Source organism: Quercus suber, unplaced genomic scaffold, assembly GCF_002906115.3.
Source record: "Quercus suber isolate HL8 unplaced genomic scaffold, Cork oak 2.0 scaffold_277, whole genome shotgun sequence".
In the NCBI taxonomy this organism is placed as follows: domain Eukaryota; kingdom Viridiplantae; phylum Streptophyta; class Magnoliopsida; order Fagales; family Fagaceae; genus Quercus; species Quercus suber.
The window spans coordinates 688,557-710,046 of record NW_027069733.1 but is presented as its reverse complement, the minus strand read 5'-3'; the positions used below and the strand labels follow the sequence as shown (position 1 = coordinate 710,046).

The following is a 21,490-nucleotide window of genomic DNA, read 5'->3' as shown; positions in this document are numbered from 1 at the left end:
GTACCTGGATTTATTAGGCTTGGAGGGTCTATTGCTGTTCATGCATCCTAATTACATTTTCTAGTGGATTATTGACCGCTTAGAGGGTGGCGGAGAGGTTTTACGCCGAGAGCTTCAGTTTCCTCTTCGATAACACATCGTATGTTGTCCTTGTGTTTGCATCTCTCTTCCCTTTATCTTTGCCTTTTATTTTCTGTTGTGGATGTGATTATAATTGACTTAGATTTTTTATCAATTCTATGTTTGGCTTATGTTTATGTTCCGCACATTAATTATTTGATAATAAGCTTGAATTAGTAATTTGTAATTGGGGGTCTAAACGTTTATAGTGTTTTCAACGCTATTTGAACTTTCAACCTTCATCTAGGATTAAATTAAATCATCCTCCAGAAGTTATTGTGGGAAACATGAATGAACTCACATTAAAGAAACATACAGTTGATAAATGTGTTGCTAACTTTATGTCTTATTCTTGTTACTTGTCACAGGTTGAACCCATAAAAGTTGAGGAAGCTTTTCAGGATGAAAGTTGGGTCGAAGTAATGCATGATGAACTCCTTTAGTTTTAGAGGATTGATGTTTAGACTTTAGTACCTAGGCCGGAGGGTGAGCACATCATTGGCACAAAGTGGATATTTCGCAATAAGACTGATGAGGAAGGCAATGTGATTCGCAACAAGACTCGGCTTGTAGCTCAAGGATACTCACAAATGGAAGGAGTAGACTATGATGAAACATTTGCCCTAGTTGCTCGTATGGAGTCCATCGGAATTCTCCTTGCCCTAGCATGTCATTTGAAGTTCAAACTTTATCAGATGGATGTAAAGACTGCTTTCTTGAATTAGCTACTTAAAGAAGATGTCTATGTGTCTCAACCAAAATGATTTATTGACCCACACTTTCCAAATCATGTGTTGTATCTCAAGAAGGCACTTTATGACTTAAAGCAAGCCCCTCGAGCTTGGTATGATCGGCTCACACAATACCTGGTGTTATATGGGTTCACATGAGGAAAAGCTGATCAGACTCTCTTCATTAAAAAGGAAGATGGTGAGTTAATAGTTGCTCAAGTCTATGTTGATGATATTATCTTTGGGTCGACTAAGGATGAACTTGCTCATGGCTTCCCAAAACTCATGCAAGCCGAGTTCGAGATGAGCACGATTGAAGAGCTGACTCACTTCCTTGGATTGCAAATTTGTTAACTAGATTCAGGTATATTCCTATCTCAATCTAAATATGCTAAGAATCTTGTGAAAAAGTTTGGTTTGGAATTTGTTAGCTCTGTTAGAACCCCTATGAGCCTAAATGTTAAACTCATTGTGGATTTGTTAGGCAAAAGTGTAGATTCATCTATATATAGAAGCATAATAGGTAGTCTTCTTTACCTTACTGTTAGTAGACCTAACATTAGTTACAGTGTTAGAATGTGTGCTAGATATCAGGCTATCCCAAAGAATTTCATATGACTGCTTTAAAAAGAATTATAAAGTATGTCAAAACTACTGCTGAGTTCAGTGTATGGTACAACAAGGACACAAATGATGTCTTAACTAGGTATTCTGATGCTGATTGGGCTGGGAATGTTGATGATAGAAAAAGTACATCAGGGGGTTGTTTTTATGTGGGTAACAATCTTATCTCTTGGATGAGCAAAAAGCAAAACTCCATCTCTTTATCCACTGTATAAGTTGAGTACATCGCTGCCGGTAGCTGTTGCACCCAACTCATATGGATGCAAAAACTCCTCCATGATTATGGTATTTGTCCAGACCATCTCACCATCTATTGTGACAATACCAGTGCCATCAACATCTCTAAGAATTTGGTTCAACATTCTCGAACTAAACACATAGAGATTCGACATCACTTTATTAGGGAGCTTGTTGAAGATGGTATTCTCACTCTTGAGTTTATTCACACTGATGATTAGAATGCTGACTTGTTCACCAAACCTCTTGACAGCAAACATTTTGAATTCCATTGTCAAACATTAGTGTTATCTCTATGGATTGATCTCTTTCTCTCCTCCTTTTTCCTCATGCATTTGCATATAGTTTTATGCTTTTTTTTTTTTTGTTTAACATGTTTTTGTTTGTTTGTTTTTAGTTTTGTTTATTTTGTTTTTGAAATAAAAAAATTAAAAAATTAGAAAAATATAAAAACAGTGTGTGTTATGTGTACATTGGTACTTGTGTACCTTAGATGGCCATTGAAATAAAGTTTTCTAAATTTTGTATCTTTTGTAACTTAGATGAACATCTCTATGCACAACTAAGCAAGTGAGCTTTGTGGCTCGTATTTGTGATGAGTACGAATAAGTAATCTCTTGTACTTAACACTCGTATCACTCTTTTTGACAAGAAGGACTAGAAAATCCTAAGAGAAAGGCATAAATAATTATCTCACTACTGTTGCCTACCAATCATGAAATGACATCTATATCTATATGCTTCGGCATAGCAAAAGTGCAATATCAATGACATTTGTGTGCTTCGGCATAGCAAAATTGGAATGTCAAATGCTTAACATAATTAAGTATTTCTTTTCTTTCTCTTATATGCCCATGCATTATTTGCTTAAAAGAAAAAATATGCAAAGAAAAATAAAAAGCAAAAAGATCAAAATGCTTTATATGATTGCAAGCGTGTATTCTAGGAGATGTACCTCGAAGGTGATAGTCCCATCAAACAGTTATGATTGTGTGTGAGTTAAAGTGATTTTCTCATATCTCAAATCGTTATAACATATATACACTTATGCAATCTTGTGATGTTTTTCACACACAACACACAATATTCTTTACTACTCTTGATACATGTGTAGGTACAATGTGATTTGATCATCACAAGGTTTTACATGTGTTAATGTATGCTCACTAAACTGTCTTAACTTGTCTTTAAAATATAAAATTGGTTAGACTTGTTTAGTGTGTGTGTGTTTTTGGGATCCATGTGCTTAAAATTGTTGTTGAGAGATGATTTTGAGAGCTTAAAATGTTGATTAGATCATTGGTTGAGTTGCATGCTTGATTGCATTTATATTTGTATTTTTCTCTTCTTGAAAAACTGTTTTTAAGCAATCTCGACAGTTTCTCGACACCTGGCTATCTATCAAGTTTTTCAACTTCTTCTTATCGTAATCTCGATAGCTTCTCGACAGTTAGGTGGATCGATCAACAAATTTTCTGGACCCTCGATAGCTTCTCTACAGCTGGGATCGATCGAGCTTGTTTATTATCTTTTCTGCTGAATTGTTCCTTGACAGATCCTCAATAGCTACATCTGTCGACGTCTTTTATGCTCGATACCTTCTCGACACCTCTATCTGTTAAGATTTACTGAACTACTATTTATTTGTTTAGCGCGATCCGGTTGTCATTTGGCTCAACATCTCTCTCGATCTATTCATCCTTTCACCTCCCAAAACTCTCTCACTCACTCCAAACTTCTTCCTCAAGGTTTCTTCAAAGGAAAAAAAAAAAAAAAAAAAAAAAAAAACAAGTTTTTCTTCACTTGGTAAGTTTCTAATCTCTCATTTACATGTATTTCATGTTTTGAAACCTAGGTTTTGGGGTTTTTGAAAAGTTTTAGGGTTTTTCAAAATTGATGAGTATTTGTTGAAATTTTGGGATGGGTTTTTGCTTATGTTTTATATGTTGATGTATGTTTCTTTTACCTATCCTTACATATGTTGTTTTTTTTTTCTCTTTTTATGCACATGCTTCTTATTACGTGTATGCAATCTATTATTTCTGTTTCACACAGAGATGCCTTGATGAGTTTTGTTTAAAGTATTTCAAAAATACAGGTTGTCAAAGTTTACTTGCCATAAACTCTTTTCTTGCAAAATTTTTCAAGAGTTTGTGTTAGGATAGATTTTATTGTATTCAACAAGTGAATATGAGTTGAAGTGATTTATGACTTCTCTCATATGTTTATTTGTTTGTTGTGGTTTTGTCACGAATTGCCAAAGGGGGAGATTGTTAGGACATATGTGATTTACTTGTTAGGAACATATGTCACTATTTTGTTTAATTGCCTAATCTTTTGACAAAACGCACTTTACTTGTATTTAGGTAGATCTATGACGTGTTTAATACTTCAAGAAACTTTGTTTCAAGATCAAGTATTGAAACCATGTAAGTCTGTCCAAGATTCAAGTTGAAAAGTGCAAGTTCCTTAAAGCTCGACAACTAGTATCTATTGAGCTTGAAGAGCTGTTCCAGCCTCGTGGCTTGACAGCTGCTCGACAAATGGCTATTTGTCATGGTTTATGAAAAACAGAATTTCAGTTCTGTTTTGACTCTAATCCATGATTATGTGTTTGAGTTTTCTTTTCTCACAAACGTAGACATAGAAAATGATTATTTTAAGGGTCATCAAAGGAGACACAAGTTGCATAAGTGTTGAGCAAAGTTTGTTCAAGCAAATTGTGACCGGAGACAGAATTTGCCCTAGTTCATCATTCTTGTGAAGAAGTTGCTGTGTTTGTACACCGTAGAGTTTTGTAATCAAGCATTTTCTAGATCTTCATCGTGTGATGAACTGAAGAACTTTGCAACTAACAACCTTCTTTAATTGGTGATTGAAGTCGTGTATTGGGATCCGCGCAATTAGTTAGTCACGTACTATGAGTCATGCATCAAAAGGAGAGATTGTCACTACAAAACAAGTCCAATTAGGTATTGGGTAAGGGTTCAACTATAGGTTGGCATATGGTACTAGGATTTCTTTACTTGTAACCGTTTGTTTTGATAATAGTGGATTTTCGAGAGTGGTGACTTTAAAATAACCTGGTAGGGTTTTTGCCTTGTTGGTTTTCCCCATTCGTAAACAAATCACCGTGTTAATTTATTTTCGCTGCATACTTAGTTTAATTAGTGATTTGTTTGTGGTACCATGCACTTTGTATGTTAATTTGATTAATCAATTAATCTATCATAAGGAGTCAATAAGTTTTTGGCCTATCATAAAACATGGCAAAAAGCATAAAAGGTATGGAGATTTTGGCTAGGAACACAAATAAAGCAAGCAACATGCTAGGAAAGCAATTATTAGGTTCTAAGGATTTAGGATCTAAATATTTTAGAACTTCAATATGTAATGTTGGCAAACCATGATCAAAACTTAGAATCTAGAATTAGGTTGCTCAAAGTATGTTTATTGTAAAGTTGGAATCGAGTAATTGCAGAAAATCACTATTCACTTTTTGCAAGGCTCGACCGATATAAAATTAGACTTGATCGATCGAAACTTGTGTAGATTGTTTTTCTGCAGATTTTTTCAACTCAGCCCAAGCCTATATGATGTGTAAGGTTTTATGTTTTGCCTTAAATATAAAAGGAAAAAACCTAGCCACGTTTTATTGTTGTTGTTTATATTCTGTGTGTGAATCTCTTGTGAGATCTAGAGGTGTTTGCCTTTTGACATACTTAGGGTTATCAAGATCAAGATTGATGTCGAGAGCTTGGTGATCGTTTTAGTTGCTGCATAAAGAGTTAAAAAAAAACACAAGTGGGAGTACTTGTGGTTGCTGTGAATCCAAGAAAGAAGTAGTTCATGGACTCAGAGCTGTCACGTGGTTGTGGTAGTAAGTTTTCTACTCGAGGTAGCAATAGATGTTAGTGGTCTAAGTCGCTATTATAAAACTTCAATTCTTTCATAGTGGATTTGTTTTACCTTGAGGATAGTTAGGTTAAATCTTCCCTAGGTTTTTTACTGGTTTGGTTTTCTTAGGTTATCATATTGTTGTGTTCTTTATTTTCCACACTGTTTCAATGATATGATTTATATGTGTTAACTTAGATCTAAATAATTTACCTAAGTTAATCACTTGGCTAAATAACTAGGTTATTCTGTTTGTGTTTTAGGAGTCTAAAAACGTACAACAATAAATCATGTTATTCAATCAAAAAAAGCAAGATATAAGCTAGAAAAAGATTTAGAACGTTAGGGATGTGGATAGTAGCCTAGAAACTACATCCACACCCTTAAACCCCAAATCCAAGATGTAACCAAGGAGAAGAAGATTAGGTATAAGAACAATACCTTGTGTTTTTGGTGAAGAGAGAAGAATCAAGAAGCTGTGATATGGTTTTTTTTTTGTGTGTTTTTTGTGTTTGGAAGAGATAAAAAAACATGTAGAAGACGTTCAGGCAGAGAATAGAACCAAGGGAGACCTCTCTTTTTTTGGTCTAAAGGGTGCTTGGGGCCTTTTATAGCCACGGCACAATTTTCGAGTCCTCGGATGGGTTTGATCTTGACACATATGGAAAGGTCTTGACTTACAGTTTTTGAAAAAGTATGGATTTTGAAATCCAATGGTCAGATCGAAAGTTATGGCTCTCGAAAGTTAGTGGTGTATCGATCGGTGCGTTATCTCGGTTCTCGTGATATATCGGCCATTCTAACTCCGATTTCGACCCATGAATAGTCGTTGAAATGAGAATTTGATAATCTTCATAGTGGCATTGGTTTCAACATGTTTTGACGGCCATATCAAAATTAGAGTTTTTGGGCCCACTAGGGATCAACCTTGGGTCAAACTTGATCAAAGTGGCCAAAAATCTCCGAGAAGCTTGGGTTTGGTGAAAAACCATGAAAAGTATTGTTTTGTGAGGATTTTGACCTTCTTTGACCTTCGGTCAACCGTAGGTTTACTAGAGGCATTTTGATTATTTTATTTGAAAAATGCACTTTGGTTGCTCCAGTGTCCGAATGGGTTACACCCTGTTATTCTGGATGTTTTTGCGGCCCTATGGAGAGAAAATAATATTTTTGGATTTTTTAGGGTTCGGCACGTAAATCGAGAGCAGACAAAATACGGTATCAACATCCACAATTCTGTCTAAAATCTTCCATTTCTTAAATTATGGAACTTATCTTTATCACAAAAAAATTCTCATGCTCCAAATTTGAAATTCATCATTATCCCAAACAAAACAAAAATGTGAGCTCTATTTCCTTATCATTATATATATATATATATATATATATATAAAGTAATCTACAAATTTTACACATTACTTTTTGTAATTTTTTTTAAAAATAATCTCAAAAATAAAAATAATCTCCAAAACATCATTTTTTGTTTTTATTATTTTAAAATTTTTTCTTAAAAATGGGAGACATACACATATATAATATAAAATTTATTATTTGAAAATTTGAAAACTAGTTTTAAAGTTTCTTTAAAATTGTTTTCATACTGTTTTAAAAAAAAAAAAAAAATCACCTAGCATATAGACCTTAACTTGCTTGGATTGTAAATATTGAAATTCAATGAAACTATTTCTAGTAGAATTGATGGTACGATTAATGCTTTTTTTTTTCCTTCTTCCTTGAATTTCTTTTGCTGTTTATGTTCCTTGAATTTCTTTTAATTATTCACAAGTATGGCGTGTCAGATGAACTTAAATTACTTGATATCTTCATTTCATTGGAACTTGGAAGCTCAAATGCATGAATCTTGGTTGTTGGTAGTCAATGCTTGGAAGCTCAAATTCTCCCTAAATCTACCAACTTTAAGATCAATAGAATCTGTTGAATGTTGACCACCAACAGGGACGGACCCAAGATTTCAAGTTAGGGGAGTCGGAGATAAGTAAAAAAAAAAAAATTCAAATATACATATATATAGTATTAAGAAACTTTCAATTAAGACAAATACACAAAAATCATTATTTTTTAATATATTAAGATGTAATCATTTACCAACAAAAACAAAAGACACAAAACATTATTATTTCTTAATACACAAAACACTATTATTTTATTTTTATTTTTTAGATTTACATAGGTTAAGTTGATGATTCATGATTTTAGAGGAGGCCCAAGCTACAAAGTAAGGGGCCCAGGTTAAATTTTTTTATTTTTTACTAAAAATTAAACTATTAAATTTTTTTTTTTGAGCCCGGAGGTGGGCCCCCACCTGGGTCCATTCCTGACCACCGATGACCCTGACCTTGACCTTGACCTCGACTTGGACTACGTCTACGTGTTTCTTTTTTAAAGCCGTGTTAGTTCTAGAATGCATTTTGAAGTCTAAAATAAGAGTCTACCGAACTTTAAAGTCATTTGGAGTCGTTGCATGCCCAAAGACACAGTGCTTTAGCTTGCTTTTCTGCACTGTGCGTAATTCTGATCAGATGCAATTCTACTGAGATAATTGTTAACAGTTTTTCAACCCAAATGCTAACTTTTTGTGGGGTTAAGTTCCTTCTAAATAATTATTTATTTTCCTTTCGTTTTACAGTCTTAAATGTGATCAGCTTTCTTCTTCTTCTTCACATAATCATCAAAGCAACTGAGATCCCGGAAATCAAAGGAAAATTTTAATATTCCGAAAGTAATAACTCCCTAATTTTTACCAATAAGAGGACAGAATGTTTCAAGAGATTAAGAGAACTGTAAGTTTATATAATTCAGCTTGGACAAAACCCAAATAAAATAGAGGGCCATAAATAGTGTGAATTACTTAGTGGTGTGTTTGGATGGCAGATTTGGATTTAGGTGATTGAAATCAAAATATTTTGTTTGGATAATTTAAAAAGAGTTAAAGAATTGGATTTGAGGTGGTTGATTTTGAAATAATTACTAAACCCATACAATTTAAAAATTTATAAGATATATTTCCACATTTATAGATTTGGAATTAAAGCATTTCAAATCCACAATTTCAAAATTCAAATCCAAATTCAAGTAACCAAACACAAACTTAGAAGTATATTGCTTAATTATCAACTCCTATATTCAAAGGATAGGTATTAGAATAAAATTTTGTAAAGTTTAGTTTTAGTTCAAATGTAAAAATCCATTATTTTAAAAGATATCCTGTCTAATGCATTAGAGCTCTTGTCCAATTGATGCGTGTTAAAAATCCATTATGTTAAAAAGCCATGATCAATTTTCTGCGCATTTGCATTTATCACAACTTGTCTCTTATTTCAATCAGCTTATGCTCATGTTAAAAGGTAGGAATGGCAACGGGTCNTGGCACAAATTAGGCATAATAATGGGACTAGGAAAGGCTCAGGTGGGACTCAAACCACATATATTGGCAGTGGCACAAATTAGGCAAAGAAAGACATAATTGTCTAATAGAAATTTCCAGTAAGAGAGCATTAAGTGATAACACAGTTCAGCTGAATGAATCATTAACTAGATGCATGATAATGTGACAAAACATCTGCACAACATAATGACGAAAATAGTGAAATGGAGAGAAACATTACAAGTGATATAAAAATTACTTGCATTTATACATGTCAACTCTTCAGGACAAAGGAGAAGTTTGATTAATCAAATTATACGCAAATACTTGGATTAACCAATCAAGCGGAAGTGTGAGAATATCATTTCCTCCATTTGGGCGTTTGGGCACAAAAAATTCGATCAACAAATTCACTACCTATTTTCAAGTTTTAAGTAGTGCAAACACTTCTTAGTACCACTACAGTGCTCCATTTTGCTATATAGACTGCTTTAACTAGCAAGCAACATAATAAGAATATGAAACCAATGGCAGATATTGAATGCAAGCAATAAAATAACTACCCATTTCAACCCAAAAAACTAATTCCAAAAATATCATATACTGTGGGAGTCACTCTTGCAAACAGCCACATAATGTCCTCTAGTTTGTTCATTTAGGTTAGTTTTGGATAATGTAGAAATACCTGCCATCTACAGGAACAGGTGAGAATGATTTGATCTTTAATAGCTGCTCAGGCATCATATTGATAAAAAGCCATTATGTGCATATCTCCATTGATCATTGTTCCTCAACATGATATATAACCGGCAATCATCACAGTACATGGTATAATAATTATCCTTACATTATGTGCAAATGGGATCCTTGGTATTATTAGTACTATCTTAAAGGTTCTCAAATTCCACAATACAATATCTATTTTAGGCATTTCATCGAACAACTATATGCCACTAGGAATAAAGGGTTCATATAATTTAAATAACTTACAAGCATAAGAGATGAGCGAAAAATTCAAGGTGCCAGAAATTCAATTGTTAAAAGAAGAAAAAAAAAATTGAACATATATGAGCCAAAATTTAACATACCGCCTCCAAGTTTTGAAGCTAGCCTTTACTGCAACACTGTAAGAATTAGCTTGGGTTAGGGTTTGAATTTTTAAAATCATATTGTTTAAATACACAAACAGAGGGGATTTTATTGTATAATTGTAAAAATTCTTGAACTGAAATATTATGAAACGAAATAATGTTGTACCTGGAAGGAAGATCTCTCTATTTTGCAAAATTATTTATGCTGCTTCACGCCATCAATTCTAACCAAAGGGATGTTGGCAATCTTTGACCACATTATCCCTTTGTCTTTCTCGCAGTTTTGTTTTAGCATAGGACAACCAAAAATATGAAATCGCTGAAGCGAGGGAGGAAAGCACTTCTCTGAAATGAGGCCGGAGGCGTGACTGAGCTGAAATGAGGGAGTGAGGCGAGGGAGGGAGGCGAGGGACGGACTGAGCTGAGGCGAGGGAGGCTGAAATCAAACGAGGGAGGGAGGCTGAAGAAAAGAAATGAGGGAGAGTTTTGGAGAGTTAGGGTTAGATTAGGTTTATATATATATAGAGGGTATTTTCGTAATTTAGGGTTCCGGGTTTTTTAACGGGTCGGGTTTCGGGCCAGGTCTCGGGTTTTATTTATAAAACCCGGACCCGGTTCGGGTTTTTTTAAAAAAACCCATACTCGACCCTATTCCTAATCAGACCGGGTAAAATCCGGCCCATTAGGGTCGGGCAGGGCCGGGTATCCGCGGGTCGGGCAAAAATTGCCATCCCTATTAAAAGGTCGTACATATCATGTGTTGGGACTCTTTTTTATTCCAACTTAATGAAAACTTAATTAATGATGTCGATAAAAACAGATGTCAACATTTAGGACTTGATGTCTCAAGAAAAAGGAAAAAAAGGACTTGCTGTCTTGCCCCAAATATACGCTGGATTCATTGGGTATAGAATGAAGACATTATATGGATTTATCCAAAAATAAATAAATAAAAATAAAAAGAAGACATTTAAGAGAGTACAAATCATAAAAGAGCATGGGTCTTTTTTTATTCCAATTTTTTTTTCTCAAAAAAAAGAACGAATGTCAACATTTTCGAATGACATGATGCTTTCCCCAAATAGACGTTGGATACATTAGGTAAAGTTTGAAGAGAATATTTTATTTTATTTATTTTTTTTTGGAGAAAAGTCTGAAGAGATTATTTGATAACAGATATTGTAGGGTTAGGATTTGTGGCCCAAGCGCAAAACAATGAATTTGTAGAGAATGGGTGAAAGAGCTAGGTTGATTATGGAATCGACAACAATTAATCACAATTAATCACAACCCTCAAGCATAAACCAAAATGAATTTACACATAAAGAATTGGTGTCCGAAGAGGTATATTATTGATTATGTGGTGAATACAGATCTTAGGGTTATAATAAAGTTTTTTTTGTTTTTCTTCTCCCTTGTTTTTTCTCCCTTGTTTTTTCTCCCTCCCTGTCCTCAGGAGCTTCTTTCCTTTATATAACCCCCCTTCTCCTCAACTCCATCATCCACTTGTACCTCATCCGTGAGTCTACTTGAGTATATGTCATGTCAAGCATCTCCTTTAGTTCTGTGTGAGTGGCGATAGGTGAGGATACATTGTTCAGAAGTCTTCTCCACATAAATGCGGCCAGAGAAGTTGCTGCAGTGCCTTAAATGCGGTGGTAGTAGCTTTTCCTTTAGATATTTCCTCATTCTTATCTTCTCCAGATATACCCAGAGCTTATCTTGATCAGGAGGAGTCCTCGGAAGATCATTTTGACCTTTTATACGTTCAATTGATCCATACTATTCGCGTTAGAGGAGTATAACCTCTTTGGACAGAAGGCGACCTCTTCGGATTGTAATCACTTTTCTTTCTGGGGGTCCTTCTTCCAGATGGGCCTTACCCTTACCTCTCATTCTCTTCGGACGCACAGTAATCCTCACATGGGGCTTTAGGCCCACTATGTTAGATTGGGCATTTTTCCCCCCACAATAGCCCCTCAAAATTTTAATTTTTCCCTCGTATTTGAGGAGAAAGAATAAGATTTTGACCTGCCACGTAAGGAAAAAGAAATAAAAATAAAAAAGTTTAAAAGAAAGAACTCGTAAATACCCCAGTTTACACGTGTGCGGGCATAGAGACAAGCGCTTCATTATTGCCGCTGTCAGTTTCGTATTTTCAAAGCGTTGTATTAATTACTCCAAGCGGCGTTTTGTCTTTTGCATCCAATGGTGGGTTGTTGATCCAACGGACAGGGTTCTTCTTAGGGATTTGGACAGGATGAATTACACCCTTTCACCTGTCCCCGTATATAAACCCTCAGAGGAGGTTATTTTTCTTTACTTTACGCATCCTCAGAATACCCAGCAAGCTCATTCATTCAAAACCCTTCAAGCTTCTTCGATTTTCTGTCTTCTTTCCTTCTAGGATCTACCAAGAGTCCATTTCGAGTCCAGGGATTGCTCTCCACTCTCGTCTATGTAAGTTTTGGCATCTTTTGGTCCTTTATTTTCTTCTCGGCTAGTATTTTCTACCTTCGAAACCCATTTCCTGGCCACTGCTTCGATCATTCTCTAAAAATGGGTAAATTCCAACATCTCGTCGATAGTCCGGCGTTGATAGAGGAATTTAAGCGAAATTATGGCATACCGCGGAGGGTGAATTTGAGATATTGCCCTTCGGAGCGGATACTAACGGCCCGAAGAGAGGGAGAGGTCGTAATCCCAATGATAGCCTTTATCGAAGGGGGAATGACCCTCCCAATGGGTTCCATCACCTTGAACTACCTTCGCAACCATAGGCTCTCTCCTGAGCAGTGCGCGCCCAATACCTTTAGGATACTAGGAGCTATTGATGCCTTGAACCAACAATTAGGATTAGGGCTGACCTGGCATGACCTGGTATATATGTATGAGTGTCATAGCCAAAAAGGGGCGGTATACTACCTTAAATCCCAATTCGACATCGTTAGATTGTTCTCTTGCCTTCCCAAATCAAATAAAGGGATGAAAGATGACTATTTAATCATCTCGGGCGCATGGCATGACGGTATACACTGTCCGACCGAGCCAGGAGAGCCAGGTGTGACTTCCTAGACTTAGGATTTCTAACAATAGTCTTAGGATCTTCATTCTTCATAACCTGTTTTTTATGCTGTCATATTTCAATCTTTTGACCGTGTTTGTTTGTTTTTTTTTTTTTTTTTTTAGATAAAGCACATACTACTCCTCGGCTCAGTCTTACCAACACCGCCGCCCTTAATTATCTACTTCGCTCGGAGATATTTGTGAGTGAAGATGGACAGCTCTGGTCCATCCCACTTATACTCGGCTATACACCCAAGAAAGCACATATTCAGCCGACTGGCAACGCCATTACACAAGGTGATCATCGGCTTTGGCGAATAGACGTCGCTCGGTGACACTTTTTAGTGCCATACGATCTTGAGCCCATTCCACACCCCAACCCACAGGGTGTGCCATTGCTAATCCGACCAGTTCAACAAGTCCCCCTTGAGTCGGTGGTCGTAGAAGAGAGGGTCGGCTCCTCATCCTCTTCGTTAGAGGAACAGATAGATAGGTTCAGATTTGAAGGAGAAGATTCAGAGGGAGTGCAGGTAATACCCTCTTCAGACTCCGAGGAGGAGGCCGACAGGCAATCCAGTGTCCGTCAACCAGTTCTAGTAACCACTCTCCCAGAGGACTCTTCGGAAGAAGAAGAGATGTCTGACTTAAAACTTCTGCTGAAGATAAGGGGCAAGAAAGCTGAGTCCAAAGGGACGGGGACTTCCTGACCAGTGGTGAATTTACCTCCACCTTCACCCCCACCTCAGGTTCCTGATCCGGCCTTAAAAAAAATACCAGACCTAAAGAAAAAGAGGTCTCTCGAGCCTGAGGAGCGGGAGGTGGTGATACCACCTAAGACTACAAAACAACAAAAGGTGGAGAGGGCCCACCGGAGTAAGAGGGCCTCATCCGTGGAGAGTAGGGAGGAGCCTCTTGTGGCTGACGTGCACCGAGGGCAACGCACGTGGTCTCCCAGATTGGAACTAGATGGTGTTCCTTTTTCTTGGGAGACCTCTGTTAGAAATTACAATGGGGGAAGAGCGGGGCTGATAGCTGGAGCCTTGGAGCAACCACTGCTCCTCCCCCGAGACATGGAGTCATACAGGCGCTTCAGTCAGTATGAACTTTTCATGTCCCTGAAGAGGGACCTGGCCATGGTAAGCATGCTTATCTAGCTCTTCGGTTGGTATACTAATTTTTGGTATTTTATGCTAACTCTTTTACTTTACTATTCAGATTACCTAGTAAGTCTTCGTGGCCAAGGAGTGGAATCGAAAAGCCTACGTTGAAGCCCAAGCTGAGGCCCACTCTAGGTCCGAGAAGAAAAAACCTTTGGGCAGCTTAAAGGAAGAGGTCTCTCAGATCTCCGACCAGCTAAAATGGGTGACCCAAGAAAGGGATTGCCTCAATGCTGGTCTCAAAAATGCTGAAAGCCAGGCCGAATCCCAACGCAAGTTGCTAAATGATACTCAGAACAATCTGGCCTCTGAGAAAGCTCTTGTGAAGGAACTTCGCGCTAAACTTCAGAAGGCCAGGGAGGCTACTAAGCAGGCTCAGAGGGACGCTCAGCTGGCCAAGGAGGCGACTGAGGCCGAAAAGAAAGCAGCCTACCAACTGGGAGTGGAGGTGACCGAAAAAGGTCTTACTGAGCAGTTTGCCTCGGTCAGCCGGGACTACTGCGATATAACATGGGGCAAGGCGCTGGATGCTGCTAGGGTGTCTGCTGACTCGGAACTAAGGCTGCCTAGGAGCATTTATTACAACCTAGACATCCGAGAGCTCCCAGAGTCTGATCCCCCTCCTCCAACACAACTCCTAGAGGCCTCGGAGCAACCCTTGGTCAGCCAAGCTCCTCTAACCACCCTTGAGCCTTCCAAGGATTCTAGCCAGCTAGGTGATTAGAGCACCCCAGTTGAGCCACCAAAGGATATGGGCGAGGGCTTGGAAAAAAAGAAAACATCCTTAGAGCCCAAGGACCAGGCCCCAGAAGCTGCTGCTACTCGGACAAGTCAGGCTGCCAATCCTAGGGTTCCTCCAGCAGAAATTTAGATACTTAGATTTTAGTTTTTTTTTTTTTTACTATTTTCTTTCTCTTGTTTTCCTTCTATGTAAGGGATTGTAAACTATCCTCTTTTGATCAATGAAACAGTTTCTCTTTTACTTTTGGTGTACTTGTTGCATACCATATGACTTACTTTTGCTACAAGTAACTTCACTTTGTAATTATGGTAACGTAGGCAAACATAATCACCCTATCTTGCTGATAATATATATAACTTAAATTGATTCCAAAGAGGACAGTTCATAAAAGTTGCTGTTAAGTAATGAACATAACAAGTATTATAAAAGTTGCATAGATCTTTTCGCATGTACACTAAGAATATTAGCATAGGTTAGAGTTGATATTAGACACAGTTAAGAATGTCAGGCAAGATTCATTCTAAAGTTAACCTTCAGTATTAATAGCAATACAAAAGTATTAACTAACTAAAAATCACCTGATCTGAGGGTCACAGGCATGATTGGGTTTAAGTTTAAATACTTAGGGAGAATCACCAAGGGGTGTTAACTAACCCAAATCATCTGGTCCGAGGACTACAGGCATGATTGAATTTAAGTTTAAACACTTAGAGAACAAGGAGTGTTAACTAACCCAAATCATCTGGTCCGAGGACTACATGCATGATTGGATTTAAGTTTAAACACTTAGAGAACAAGGAGTGTTAACTAACCCAAATCATCTGGTTCGAGGACTACAGGCATGATTAGATTTAAGTTTAAACACTTAGAGAACAAGGAGTGTTAACTAATCCAAATCATCTGGTCCGAGGACTACAGGCATGATTGGTTTTAAGTTTAAACACTTAAAGAACAAGGAGTGTTAACTAACCCAAATCATCTAGTCCGAGGACTATATGCATGATGGGATTTAAGTTTAAACACTTAGAGAACAATTAAGAATGACAAGTTATCACAGTGATCAAAGAAATGATTCAATTAATAATAGTACCTTTTGTGATTATTTACATTCCAGGGGCATGGTATTACATGACTATCCAAGTCCTCCAGGAAATATGCCCCAATGCCAGCCCCTGAAGTAATACGATATGACCCTTCCTAGTTTGGTCCTAATTTCCCCTAGGTTGGGTTTTTCGCAGTGCCAACGACTTTCCTGAGTACCAAATCACCGGGTTCTAGGGGCCTTAGCTTTATGTTAGCATCATAGCCCTGCCTGAGTTTCTGCTGGTAATATGCCAGTCGAACCATTGCATTTTCTCTCCTTTCTTCGATCAAATCCAAGCCTGCTTCTAGAAGTTTATCATTGCTGGTCGGACTGAACGAGCTAGTTTTTAGAGTTGGGAACCCCGTCTCCAAAGGAATGACAGCTTCAGCACCATAAGTCATCGAAAAAGGGGTTTCTCCAGTAGATCTGCGAGGCGTAGTTCTGTAAGCCCAAAGCACGTGTGGCAACTCTTCAACCCACTTGCCCTTCATATCGTCCAATCTCTTCTTCAATCCATTAACTATGACTTTGTTAACTGCTTCAGCTTACCCATTCCCCTGAGGGTAGGCAGGGGTAGAGTATCTATTCGTGATTCCCAGTTCGCTACAATAACTCCGAAACGCATTACTGTCGAACTGTAAGCCGTTGTCCGAGATGAGAGTATGAGGAACTCCAAAACGAGTAATGATATTTTTCCATACAAATCTTTGCACATCTACGTCTCGGATATTGGCCAGAGGTTCAGCTTCAACCTATTTGGTGAAATAGTCTGTGCCGACCAGAAGGTACTTCCTGTTTCCTGCAGCCTTTGGGAATGGACCCACTATATCCAAACCCCACTGTGCAAATGGCCACGGACTAAATAGTGGGTTGAGGACTCTACCTGGTTGGTGTATGTTCGGCGCAAATCGATGACATTGATCGCACTTCTTTACATAATCATAGGCTTCTTTTTGCATGTTCGGCCACCAATACCATTGAGTAATGGCTCGGTGAGCCAAAGATCTACCTCCAGTGTGACTCCCATAAATTCCTTCATGCAACTCTTCTAGTAGCGACTCAGCCGTCTCTGGATGAATACATAACAGGTATGGTCTCGAATAGGATCGTTTGTATAATTTTCGGTCCTCAGACAACCAAAATCTGGTTGCCTTCCTTCGAATTTTGTCAGCCTCCCCCCGTTCTTCTGGCAAAATGTCATTTTTCAAGAATTTGGTTATAGGGTCCATCCAACAGAGACTGTCTCTGATTTGGTGGACTCAGACTGCATCCCCTCCTGTCTTGGTGGGCTTATGGACGTCCTCGACGAGGATAACTCTTGGTAAATTTTGTTCCGAAGAGGTGGCTAGTGTGGCCAAAGAATCTGCATGTGCGTTACTGCTTCTAGGAACATGTAGCAAGCTGAAAAATTTGAATTCCGACTGTAGACGTTTGACTCGATTCAAGTATCCTTGCATTCTTTCATCCTTCGCTTCAAACTCCCCCTGTACTTGGCCCACAACTAATCTTGAGTCCGAGAACAACTCCACTGCCTTTCCTCCCATTCTTCAGACCATAGACATTCCCATCAATAGGGCTTCATACTCTACCTCGTTATTGGTTGCACCAAAATCCAGCCTTAATGACTTTTCAATGATGATTCTCTCTGGAGATATCAAGACTAGCCCTACTCCAGAACCTTTCCGGTTCGCACCGCCGTCCACATATACTTCCCAGCGGGTAGGATCTTATTGAGAAATCATGCCAATCGATTTTCCATCCATGTCTCTCTCTGTCGTTATTTCTTCTAAGCTGGGTTCCGTGAATTCGGCTACTAAATCTGCAAGGATCTGCCCTTTGACTAAAGTGCGAGACATATACTTGATATCAAAAGCTCATAAGATAGTGCCCTATTTGACTATCCTTTCTATGTAGTCGGCACTTCGAAGTGCGGTCTTAAGCGGGAGTTGCGTGAGCACAACGACAGTATGTGCTTGGAAGTAGTGGGGCAATTTTCGTGTTCCAAGTACTACTGCCAAAATAGCTTTTTCCAGTGGCAAGTATGTGATCTCGGCTTCATGTAGAGACTTACTCACACAGTAAACTGGCTTTTGTATACCTTGATCCACTCTTACTAACACTAGACTTACAGCATGGGGAACCACTGCGATATAGGCAAATAAGACCTCATCTGGCTCAAGGCTAGACATAATCGGTGGCCGAGCCTAGTAGTCTTTAAGTTGTTGGAAAGCTGAGGCACATTCTTCAGTCCATTCAAATCCCTTCCACTTGTTGATCAGCGAGAAGAAAGGTTTACACCTATCCGCGGACCTGAAGATGAATCGGTTCAAAGCAGCTGCCATCCCTGTTAACTTCTGAACCTCTTTCAGATTCCGAGGAGGTTGCAGATTTTGAATAGCCTTAATCTGATCGGGATTGACCTCAATTCCCTTGTGCGTTACCATGTAACCCAAAAATTTTCCTGATCCCACACCAAATAAACACTTCGAGGCGTTCAAGTGCAACTTGTGTCTCCTCAGGGTTTCAAAAACGTTATCAAGGTCCTTCACATGCTCAGAAATAACTTTGCTTTTTATCACCATATCGTCTATATAGACCTCAACGCTTTTGCCTAATTGTGATTCAAACATTTTGGTCATCATTCGCTGATAAGTAGAACTTGCATTTTTCAGACTGAATGGCATCACTTTCTAATGGTAATTACCAATGGAGGTAACAAAAGCGGTTTTCTCTTGGTCATCTGGGGCTAACGGTATCTGATGGTAACCTTGGAAAGCATTCAAGAAACTCATCTGAGGATGGCCGACAGTAGCATCTACTAATTGATCGATTTTCGGCATAGGGAAAGGATCCTTAGGACAAGCCTTATTTAAGTCCATGAAGTCCACACAAACTCGCCACTTTCCGCTTTTCTTCTTGACCACCACAGTATTTGCCAACCATTCGAGATAAAAAACTTCTTTAATAGCCCCAGCTTGTTTGAGCTTCATCACTTCTTCTTTGACTGCATCCGCATGCTCTTTGGACGGCCCTCGAGGATGCTGCTTCTTGGGTACACTCAGTGGGTTGACCCTCAAATGATGGCAAATGAACTCTCGATCCACTCCTAGGGCTTCGTAAGTACTCTAGGCGAATACGTCAATATTTCTTTTAAGGAAATCAATTAGCTTTTCCTTTTCTGGTTGAGGTATCTAAGACCCGATTTAAAAGTATCTTTCAGGATTGCCCCCAATTAAAACTTGCACTAAGTCCTCGCAGTTAGCGCCTTCACCAAGATCTTCGTCGGGTGACAACTGACCTTTTAACTGCTATAAGTCTCCCTTCGCCCTGACTGAGGATTCAGTTTCAGGTTCGTGTTGTATGGCAGCCACCAAGCATTGTCTAGTCAAGGATTGATCTCCGCGGATTTCACAAACGTGCCCTTCGGATGGATATTTAACTTTTTGATGTAGAGTGGAGGAAACAGCCCCTAGCGTGTGTAACCAAGGTCTGGCTACAATTGCCGTATAAGGGGAATAAACATCTACAACAATGAAGTCCACTTCCACTACTTCTGAGCCAGTCTGTACAGGTAGCCGTATCTGTCCCTTTGGGGTGACCATCCTTCCCTCGAAGCTAACCAGGGGAGAATAGTATGGAGTTAAGTCATCAAGCTTGAGGTTCAACCTCTTGTAGAGGTCAGGATACATAATCTCCACCGTGTTACCCTGATCCACCATCACCCTCTTCACATCATATCCCTCGATTCTGAGGGTGACTACCAAAGCATCATCGTGAGGTTGAATGGTTCCAGCTTTATCTTCGTCCGAAAAGCCTAAAACGGGCGGGACAGCCTGTCTAGAGCTCCTCGGATCTCGACCAATATCCCCTGCTGGTAGCCGAGCCACTGACATAACTTTGGACGGCTAGGACCCTGTTCTTCCTAGCGCTGCAAAAATGACGTTAATAGTACCTAATGGAGGTTTTGTAGAATCTCTCTTCTCGGACTCTAATTCACTTGACCTCCTCGGCCACTAGAGTGGTGCAAAAGATGCCTCAACCTGCCTTCACAGACCAGCTGGTCCAAATGATCCCACAAACTTTTGTAGTCTTCAGTGGCATGCCCATGGTCTTGGTGGTATTGACAATAGAGATTGTGATTGCATCTCTCAGGGTTCCCTACCATTTTACTCGGCCATTTAAAGAATGATTCATTCTTGATTTTTTCCAAAACTTGATGACTGGCTCTTTGAACACTGTATTGATTGCTTGAGCATTTGTTAACCTCAACTGCCCAGTGAAATCTCTCCACAGCTTATTGTTGTTGTAACGATCCGACCTGAAGTCCTTCCTGTCCTAGGGGATAACCTTATCCTTACCCTTCCTTTGCTGCTGATCTTCTTCAACCCTTTTATATTTTTCAATACGGTCTATAAGTTGACGCATGTTAGTGATAGGTTTGCCGGACAAGGATGTCCTTAAACCATGATCAGTGGGGAGACCCAGCTTAAATGTGTCTAGGGCCATTGCATCAAAGTTGCCCTCCATATCATTAAACATCTCCCAATATTTATCTGAATACGCCTTAAGGGTTTCACCTTCACGCATGCTCAAGGATAACAGAGAAGACAAGGGCCTGGCCACCCTTTGGCATGTGACGAAACGTGAACCAAAAGCTTGAGTGAGCTCTTGGTAGGAATTGATGGAGTCTGCTTTCAGGTTGTCGAACCATTTCATTGCCACGGGTCCAAGACTAGAAGGGAATACCTTGCACATCAGAGCTTCATCTCTGGAGTAGACAGCCATCCTTTGGTTAAAATGGCTCACATGTTCCATAGGGTCCGTTTTACCGTTGTAAATAGTGAAGGTTGGCTGGTTAAAGTGCTGAGGAAGTTTTGCTCCTTTAATCCTGTGCATGAAAGGTGACCTAGAGATTTGATTCAAAGTCTTGCTCATGGCATCATTTCCCACCCCTCCATGTGATGGCCTTTGAGGTTGCTTCTTGCGAGGGTGTTCATCTTCATATGAAAAGGATTCACTGATTGGAGTTCGAGACCTTTGTTCATAAGTGATGTCTTGTTCGTCACTCGAGTCTTCATCAGAATGCGAGGCAGTACGTTTTCTTTTCACATGGCGTAACTCCCTTCTTAACCTTTCAATCTATATTTGCATGCTATTCTTCTCTGCATGAGACACATGACTTTCGCCTCAAGGTTGAGTTCGCTCAGTGTGTGTAGTATGCACACTGCCTTCACGATCTTGTCTCCGCTCCAAATTGAGAAAAGGGTCTATATGCTGGGACGCCCCAGATTCTGTCAGTTGTTGCCCTGGTTCGGCCATGACTAACTACTGTTGCTTCCCCTTACACTCAAGCTCT

General features: G+C 38.9%; 1 protein-coding gene across 1 annotated transcript; it reads right to left on the bottom strand.

Moving 5' to 3' along the window:
- Positions 1–19,442: 19,442 nt before the first annotated feature.
- Positions 19,443–20,027, bottom strand: LOC136071001 (uncharacterized). Its single transcript, XM_065781739.1, has one exon. The coding sequence runs from the start codon at positions 20,025–20,027 to the stop codon at positions 19,443–19,445; it is 585 nt and encodes a 194-aa protein (XP_065637811.1).
- Positions 20,028–21,490: the final 1,463 nt, after the last annotated feature.

Coding starts and splice junctions, on each gene's coding strand:
- LOC136071001 (XM_065781739.1), bottom strand. CDS start 20,027: ATGTCAGTGGCTCGGCTACCAGCAGGGGATATTGGTCGAGATCCGAGG.